Here is a 10,022-nt window from a genome sequence, read left to right on the forward strand (position 1 = left end):
AACCAAATAAACCGAACCAATTGACCGAAAACCTGGTACACTTCAATTTCACTTGAGACTAATCACCAAACCGAATCATCTACTAATGAAATCAAACTCCAAAATGAACCAAAACTACTTCCAAAATCAACAAATTCTTCTACTAAACATGAACTGCAAACTCTATGCACATTCAAAACAAACAAGCATATAATTACATAACCAACCAAACTAACCAAAACTCAATCGAGAAAGCCTGTTTTCCACCACACCGCATTGCGAACCAGCCGTAAATCCCTCCCTTTCAACGTCCTCCCCGCGCCTTCGAGAACCGAAAACGTCGTGTGCGGCGGCGACGATCCTCTCGCCACCAGCTCATGCGGCGGAAGCATCTCTTCATCATCATCATCATCATCATCCTCAATGTCCACGTCAGCAAGGTCACCTCCATTCCGTACCTTCACCACATTCACCGGCACATTCACCGGCATAGACTTCGATACTTCTAGTAACTTATTATTATTATCTAACTTATTATTATCTAGCTTATTAGGTCTAGGAATCGACGAAATCAGCCGCGCCGAAGACGAATTAGGCGTCGTCGGAGAACCGATACGGCGGTTGAGAACCGGACGGTTAGGTTTCCGGTCCGGCAATGCGGCGAGGACGCCGAACTTATCGTTACTAAACTGATAGCTAGGGTTTCGAGTTATACCTTTCGATGAATCGTCTGACCGGAGCTTGTTCACGGCGAAATCGCCGGTCCAGAACACGTCATCTTCACTGAAATCCTCTCCGGCGGCGGCGGATTCATCCGCCGGAGAGAAAACGCAGAGAAATCGGTCGGACGGTGATCTCCGGTGACTGTACGGAACGACGCCGTTTGGTTCCATCTGAAATTAATAATATTAATACTAATTAATAGTAATATACACAGTTTTGACTAGAAGTTGTTGAAGAAAGGTTAATTATATAGTGCTGCATGGGTTTAATCGACGGTTGAGATTTGCTGATGGTGGGATTGTTGTGACGTGGCGTGATTTGATGGTTTGATGAGTTTTCACCGATTTGACGATGTGACGTGGATTTGGATTATCTTTTACATGTCATTTTCAGGTTTTCGATTTTATAATTTTTATTTTAATTGAATGTTTATATGATTAAATTATTTTGGTATTTTGTGTTTTGGTTTTTGAAAAGTGAAATTAATGCTTTAAATATTGGTATCATTACGTATTAAATTTGTTAACTAATTTTATACAATAAACTTGTGTTCCTTATGATCTTTTTTTTTTCAAATGGTAAACTTTTATAAACAACCAAAAAAACACCGAAAACCACTTCCTCCCCACTCGGAGGAAGTTACCAACAACAAGGAAAATTACATTTACGAGAACTCACACCAATTCGTCATCACTTCTTAATAATTTATTTATTATTTTTACTATATATAATAAAATTATATCAAAATTTTCTGATTGTACATTATTGTGTAAAGAAAAAATATATGATTTTATTTTTTTGTCATTACTTGTTTTACATAAATAGTTTCTATTGTGTTTTAATGTTGTATTCATTAATAACTTTTGCACTACGACTTGAAGATCAAAATACTAAACTTGTATTATTAATTTATTATAAATTTAAACGTGTTATAGATTTTTTTAACAAATGCGAATAATACATAAAAAACCAATAGAAAGCTAGAAAAAAGACACAATTACAAACATTGAGAGACAACGTCAATAAAAATCATGAAATACTAAACATCTACTGTTGTTGCTCTAAACCGGGTCCAATTAACATAAGAGCTTAGGAGATCATTTGTCGTTTAATGCATCACTTAAATTTGAATAACTTTAGCCAGTCTATTCAAACACCTTTTTTGCTATTCATACACTCTTTTTACATATAATTTCTCTTTTACATACACTCATTCTAAAGCCTTGATGGATATATGGACAGCAGCTCCCTAACTTTAATGTATCACTTAAATTTGAATGACCTAAACTAATTATAGGCTTACCTGTCATTAGTCATTCATAGGCTTAAAATTGAATGCGCAATATATTCATTAAGTAAAAATTAAATACAATTTAATTAACAACTTCTTTTTAAGACTGCAAATTTTTTTAATCATTAATCATTATTGATTGTAGAACTTGAACATAAGACACCCCTTCAAAACTCAAGTGTTTTAATATTTTGATTTTGTCAATGAACCACCATATAATTTAAAATATAATATATATTATTTACAAATAAAATTAGTAAAAACTTAGGTTTAGATAATATGTCAGAATTCTTTATAGTAACAACGTTTAATATCAATTTGTGATGAGTACACCACTTTATATCCTTCTCTCTCATTGTATCTTTATAACATTAGGCTGAGGGGTGTGAGGGCTTTAATGGGGGCTCCAACCAATAATATTATGACGTGTGGCAGAGAGAGAAACTGGATAAGGGGGGTGTTGGAGCCCCCGCTGGAGCCCCTGGCCCTGGTGTGGAGGGGCTTCAGCAGGGGCTCCAGCGAATTTTTTTTTTTATTTTTTTATAAATATATTCAAACAACGTATTATTAAAAAACTCATAAATTATTAAAAAAAACACACATTAATAAAAAAAACACATTAATATCTAAAAATAAAATAAAAATTAAAGTAATAAAAAAAACATTATTCTTATTCTTCGGCTTGGTCTTCTTCGATCAACCTCTTTCGGATACGTTCCTTTTGCTTTTCCATTAGCATTTGATCGACCGGATTTAGGTTACTGAAGTCTCTAGTAAGAAAGTCCAAATCTCTCATTCGACTTTTTTCCTTTTTGTCATTAGAGACCACCTCCATGGTTTTGTTGAATTTATTGAGGGATTCAACAAGATTGGCGATGTTTACGGCTTCCCCCTCAGCCGGTTTTTTCCCCTTGGCGTCCCTTCCCAATGGCCGCCTCCTCGGCGGTGAAGACGTTTCCTCCTCCGCAATGTTTAGGTCGAATCCAACGCGGCAATCCGACCCGGTTGAAGTGCTATACGCTCCAGACGAACTAGTTTTAGTCTGTTTCGCCCTTACTTCCGCATCAAAGTCCAGCGCCACCAGCTCAACCCACTTGGAACACCTTTTCAACCTCTCCCACAACAATAAATCGTCCCACGTCTTCACCATCCCATACCTCCGCAAACACTCCTGCTTCCACTCTTCGACCGTGAAATTGTAAACCGCCAAATCATCACTGCCACTTGGTCTCATACGACCGATGTTCCTGTTGAAAAGATTAGTAAACAAGCCGACAAATTTTCTGATTTCGAACCACCGACCCGAAATCATATCGGCGTTCCGCTCTGTACTCCCAACGAGCATGTAGAACGTCTCCCTAACCTTTGTCCAAAAAATCTTGCTCTTTTGGTAGTCGGCTGCAAAATGAATAAATAAATTAGATTTCCATTTAACTTTTATATTTAACTTTTTTATTAAAAATCATTTTTAAAAACGTTAAAACAATTACCGCAACGCCGATCCTCAGAAATGACTATCCAAGCCCGACACAAGGCTTCCTTCTCATCCGATGACCACGGAGTGGCTTTCCGTTTCGTCCTCGGAGTCGAAGCCGGTCCCGACCCGTCCGTTGTAAGTTGTTTTTTCCGGTGGACGCGTCTTTTTGGTCCCGTAGCTTCACCGTGTGATTCTTGTGTCTCCGGAACAACAAAGTTAGGAGACGGTTGTGTGTTGGATGGTTGAAAGCCGGATGATTCTTGCGGCTCCGAATAAAACATCGGTTGGTGCGGTGACGACCATAAATCGTCGTCAATATGATCTGAATCAAGGTTTGGGTACCAATTTCCAGCCATTTTTTTAAAAAAAAGTTGAGAAGATGAATTGATTTTGGGTGAAGGTTTGAAGTTGTGGTATAAAAATGGGTGAAATGGGGTATTATATAGGAAATTTTTTTTTTTTAATTTAGTAAGAGCCCAACGGCTCTTTTTCTAAAATTCAACAAGCTCCTCTCTCTCTCTTCTCCCGCTAACAGGCTCACGCCTGCATGGATTTTCGTGTTAGCGCCCCCGTTAGCGCCCCGGTGGTGTGGTGTTAGCGCCTGGGGGCGCGAGCGGAGGGGCTCTAGCGCCCCCGTTGAAGCCCCACACCCCTCAGCCTTATATGGAAGTGATCTTCACAAGGAAGAAAGAAAAAAATTATTATTTATAATTACTAATTTCAATTTAGTGATCTTCACAAATTCATAATCATAATAGTAAAAGAAGCAATATATCTTTGAATCACTTTGGGTAACAAATAGAATACTTATTAGATGTGTCAAATTCAATTATTTTTTACATACAAAAGAAGTAAGTACATATCTATATCTATACTATATATAATACACCAAACAAGGGTAAATTAAGACATCCATTTTTTAAGTAATTACAACCCTTAAAGCATGAGGTATATGTGTTAGTAAGGGTAAACTTGTCTTTTAAACACAATTCATTCAACTTACAAGTTTGTCCCTCGTATTTAACCATATGATGTTTTTAATTTAAGTTGTAAACTAACTTCTCACCCATGATTTTTAAACGACTATAGTCTTTTCAAACGTTAATATTTTTATAAAAAAATTACACCATAAAAACGAGCATTTTATTCTCTTTAATTTGGATATGATATTGTTATAATTTTTTCATTTTAAATAAATTAACATGTTACGTATGGGTGTTCAGTGTCGATTTTCATGGTTTTAAAGTTAAACTTTCGACCGTTAATACTGATTTTTTGTCGTCCAAAACCAAACTCAGCCATTGAAAGTTGAAACCGAATCGTTACTAACGGCCTGGTTTCAGTTAGGTTTCACAGTTTAAACTTTAATAATAAATTTAGTTTAAAATAATTATTAATTTAAATGTATCATCAATTTTAACTAAACACCAACATAATATGATAATTGAGAGGATCAAAAATAAAAAATGATAATTTTAACCACATATATGATAAATATTAATGGAAGATCTAGGATGTGAAATAATAACAACAAAGATCACAAAATGAATCATATTTCAATTAGGTTAATTTGAAGTTGTATAGCCAAGTTATATGTAATAAAAAGATTATGTTCAATTAAATTTTAACTATATCTAATATATATTACAAAACATATCTAATAGTTAATAGTAAAAAACATTAAAATGCATTAACATTTACAGTCTGGTCTGGTTTCATATGGCCGGTTGCCAGTATAAACCGCGAACTAACCGTTCACTACGTTTTGAAATTTTGAAACCGACCAACAAACCGAAAGTAAAAAAATAGAAGAAAAAAGAAGTCAAGCCAATGACCGGTTTAAACGATTTCAAGTTTTAATCGAACCATAAACACTTATATTTGTTACGTGATTAACAAGTTAAAACACCCGCTGCATCGCGCGGGCACCCGTCTAGTATACGAATAAGTAGTTAAGTGAAATTGAACACATATACCACGACCTCTTGTTTTTAAGCATGTGGCGGTTGCAGGCCCGGCCTTGGGGTGAGGAAAGGTGGTCGCTAGGCTCGGAATTTTTAGTTTTATTAAATATATTGTATTTTTATGAAATATATTATGTATATTTAATGTTTAAATTTAATTACACAACCAATAGTTGGGTCTAGTGGCAAAGGGTATTACTTCTAACCAAATGGTTATGGATTCAAGTCTCATTTGACACATGTTTAATCTTTTTTATATACAAAAGTTTTTACACAACTCAAATTATAACAAAGTAAACCCATATAAAATTTAAATTGTTTAAACCCAACAAAATACTTCTTTTATTTAAGGCCCAAAAAAATTTCCGCTTTCGGCCCAATTTTTTTTTTTTTTTTTTTTGCTTTCTCAGAGCCGGCCCTGGGCGGTGGCCACAAACTTTTACCATGTTCCGACAACATATGTTATCAATCGTAAACTTACACTTACGACACTTAAAATATCATCTTGCACTGCAGATTCTTAGAACCCATACTACATTTGTCATCACTCTTAATCCCTTTGAACAAATAATAGAGGATGTGGGTGACCATGAATCTTGTGAATGCTCTCAAACTTGACATTTAAAAACTTATAGATGTTGTAACTTGAATTTGAGGAATGGGTTTCAGTTTCATAACGAAGTATTAAAGGAGCACAAAAAAATGAACCAATTGAGCACATTCATTACAATGATAGAAACTAAAATGGAAATTTAAACTGTACTCACAAATTTCACAAATGTAGTACCTCTTGTAGTTTTCAACTGGAAGGTAACTCAAGTTCATGGGATGCTTGTTAATAGACGCTAAAAGATAAAGTTTAAAATTCAAATGTTGTTGACTAGTTAATTTAGTTAGTTTTTGTATTTTAGTAAAGGAACAAATTACTCATATTAATTTGGTATCTTTTGTGTATATAACGATGTATTGTTGATGTGAATAAACAACCTTTTTGACTCTTTCATGGTATCAGCCAAACTCCTCAAACCCTAGCCCTTTCTCTTTCACTGTTGCAGAATTTTTTTTCCTTCCCTGTCAAATGGCCGGACCAACAAATTCCTCCACTGACTCCATAACCACACCTCTACATACTCTTCTCCACCTAATAACAATTAAGCTTTCCTCTAATAACTTTCTTCCATGGAAAAATCAAGTGTACCCGGTCCTCTCTTACCTGAATCTTGTTCACCATATTGATGGTTCGAAATCTGCTCCGTCTGAAAACATCATCGCTGATGGTAAATCAAATCCAAACCCTACATTCATTACATGGAAGGAGGAGGATCAACGGGTTATTTTACTCCTTCAATCCACTTTCACTGAAGAAGCAATGTCAGAAGTCATCGGACACACCACTGCTCATCAGGTATGGCGTGCTCTTGAACGCGCCTACAGTCACAACTCTATTGAACGTATGCATGCCCTCCTAGACTCGCTTCGTCAATTACAAAAGGGTACTTCCTCTGTTTCCGAATTTGGCAGAAAGTTCAAGTCCATAACTGATCAACTCGCTGCCATCGGACACTTCGTTTCTGACGAGGACAAGCGTCATTCTTTTCTTTGTGGCCTTGGTTCTTCGTTTGAAATGTTCTCTACCGCTCAACGGATGGTTCGTCCCGCTCCTCCCTTTCGTGATCTTCTAGACCAAGCCGAAAATCATGAACTTTTCCTACAAACTCTAAATACTCAATCTCCACCCCCGGCTGCTTTCGCAGCCCAGTCCAAACGATTCTCTCAACAACCCGAATCCTCTCGTGGCTCGTCATCTGGTCAGTTTCGTGGCTCCTCATCCGGACGTGGCCGATCCACTGCCACTAGGCGACCACCTCACTGCCAATTATGTAGAAAAGATGGTCATTAGGCAAGCTCTTGCCCAGATCTTGCCTCGTATGCTCAACGAGCCACACCCCTAGATGCAAATCTCGTTCAAGCCTTCCATGCTCAATGTAATGTTAATCCGGATTGGACCGCTGATTCCGGTGCCACCGCCCATATGCTCCGCTCTACCGATGGTCTTGATGAAGCTCACATCAACACGGTAATAATTATGTCACTTTTGGTAATGGTCAATCGTTACCGGTTACCCAAATCGGTAGCACTACAATTAATAATATCCCTTTAAATAATGTGCTTGTGGTGCCTAATCTTACTAAAAATCTACTATCAATCAGTAGATTAACAAATGATTCACCGGTTGATGTTCTATTTTCTAATACATTTTTTCACATTCAGGATCGAAAAACAGCGGAGGTCCTCGCTAAAGGCACTTGTGAAAATGGTTTTTATGTTCTCTCTCATGGTCACAAGTCTCTTGTAGCTGCTCTTGCTGCTCCTCATGTTCGTGCTTCTTTTGATAAATGGCATCGTCGTTTAGGCCATGTCTCGTTTGATGTTATTTCTATTTTGAATAAACTTGGACAAGTTTTTGTTACGTCTTTATTACCCAAACCGGGTTTATGTTCCTCGTGTGAACTTTCTAAGGCACGTCGTTTACCTTTTATTGAAAATAATAAACGATCTGAACATGTGTTAGATTTAATTCATTGTGATCTTTGGGGTCCCGCGCCAATCCCAACTTAGGATGGATACTTATATTATGTCATATTTGTGGATGATTTTTCCCGCTTCACTTGGTTTTACCCATTAAAGCTCAAGTCCGACTTTTATAATATACTTGTCACATTTTTAACCTTTGTTCAAAACCAATTCACATGTAATGTCAAAATATTTCAAAGTGATGGTGGTACCGAATTTACCAATAATCGGGTTCAAAGTCTATTTCAACAACGAGGTATTCTTCATAGGCTATCATGCCCTTACACACCTTAACAAAATGGACGGGCCGAACGTAAACACCGACACATAACCGAAACGGGTCTCACTATGTTATTTAACGCACAAGCATCGGCAAACTTATGGCTTGATGCTTTCACCTCGGCCACCTTTATCATAAACCGGCTTCCCACACCTCTACTCAACAACAAATCACCATTCGAAATTCTTTTTCATCACCCTCCTTCCTACTCTACCTTCCGTGTTTTTGGATGTCGTGTTTTCCCCTATTTACGTGACTACACAAAAATTAAACTTTTCCCTCGAAGTGCTCCATGTATTTTCATTGGTTATAGCCCCAAATACAAAGGCTATCGATGCCTCGATCCATCTACATCTCGAATATACATGACACGGCACGCAAAATTCGATGAAGACAGTTTTCCTTTTTCGGGAGTTGTGTCTACTGTAGATGAAACCAACTCCTTTTTTCAAACTTTGAGGATGCCATTCCTCCTCCTGATTTTGCAAAGACGCCTCCAACTCCTCCCATAAATAATATTCCATGCACTCACAATCACATTTCCCCTTGCACCCTTTGCACAGATCCTACCCAACACCCAATTTCACAAATCTCTCCTGAGCCACCAACATTAACAGCCCACACACCATCTTCTCCCATATTAAACAACCCTCATGGCCCAACTATTTCATCAAGCCCAACACAGTCAACTTCCAACCCACCACATAACACCACTACAATTGAACCAACTGCTAATACGAGCCAAACTCAAATGGTCCCACCACCCATATCACAATCTCATCCAAATATTTCTCAATCCCAACCTTGTCTTACCCAATCCCAACCTACTACCACTGATAATATGCATACTCGATCAAAGTCTGGCATCTACAAAACCAAACACTTTGCTGATTTAGCATACTTATCCCAAAACTCTTTACACCATGCTCTTCTCACAGCTCATATACCCAAAGGTGTTAAAACCGCATTCAAATACACAAAATGGGTCTCCGCCATGAAGGATGAATTAACAACCCTCCATACAAATGACACATGGGAGCTTGTTAAACGTCCAATAAACTCAAATGTTGTTGGGTCAAAGTGGATATATTGAATTAAGTAAAAAGCCGATGGTTCTCTTGATCGTTACAAAGCTCATTTAGTTGCTCAAGGTTTTACACAGGTTCCTGGTCTTGATTTTTCACACACTTTCAGTCCGGTTGTGAAGGCATCCACAATTCGTGTAGTTCTTAGTCTTGCTACAATCTATAATTGGCCCCTTCGCCAACTTGATGTCAATAACGCCTTCCTAAACGGGCATATAACCGAAACCGTCTATATGGAACAACCTCCGGGTTTTGTGAACTCCAAATTTCCGAATCATGTGTGCCGTCTCAAGCGGGCCTTATATGGTCTCAAACAAGCTCCACGAGCTTGGTTTCAACGACTAAGTGCCTTTCTCATTTCTCTCGGGTTTCAATGCAGCCACGCTGATTCGTCTCTTTTTGTTTATAAAACCGGCACCGCATTAATCTACCTACTTGTCTATGTAGATGATATAATAATTACCGGTAACAACCCAACAATCATCACTAACTTCACGGCCAGACTACACAAAGAATTTAAAATCAAGGACTTGGGTACCTTGAATTATTTTCTTGGCCTAGAAGTAATTTCCAACTCATCTGGGTTGTTTCTAAGTCAAGCTAAGTATGCATATGACATTATTTCGCGAGCGGTTCTTCTTGATGCTAA

At 37.6% G+C, this 10,022-nt stretch overlaps 1 protein-coding gene across 1 annotated transcript; it reads right to left on the reverse strand.

Moving 5' to 3' along the window:
• Positions 1-221: 221 nt before the first annotated feature.
• On the reverse strand, positions 222-872 carry LOC143529370 (protein S40-1-like). Its single transcript, XM_077025185.1, has 2 exons — positions 590-872; positions 222-505 (listed from the first exon to the last, which is right to left on the reverse strand). The coding sequence occupies exons 1-2, from the start codon at positions 870-872 to the stop codon at positions 222-224; spliced, it is 567 nt and encodes a 188-aa protein (XP_076881300.1).
• Between the last annotated feature and the right edge of the window lie 9,150 nt (positions 873-10,022).

This window comes from Bidens hawaiensis, unplaced genomic scaffold (assembly GCF_021521415.1).
Source record: "Bidens hawaiensis isolate Kalapana, Puna unplaced genomic scaffold, B.hawaiensis_p1.1 tig00008535_1, whole genome shotgun sequence".
NCBI lineage: Eukaryota > Viridiplantae > Streptophyta > Magnoliopsida > Asterales > Asteraceae > Bidens > Bidens hawaiensis.

Bases quoted from the DNA above. Each gene is read 5' to 3' on its own strand.
- LOC143529370 (XM_077025185.1), bottom strand. From the start codon at position 872: ATGGAACCAAACGGCGTCGTTCCGTACAGTCACCGGAGATCACCGTCC. The intron at 506-589 runs GTTCTCCGACGA...ATAATAAGTTAG, and splicing joins GGTTCTCAACCGCCGTATCG to ATAATAATAATAAGTTACTA.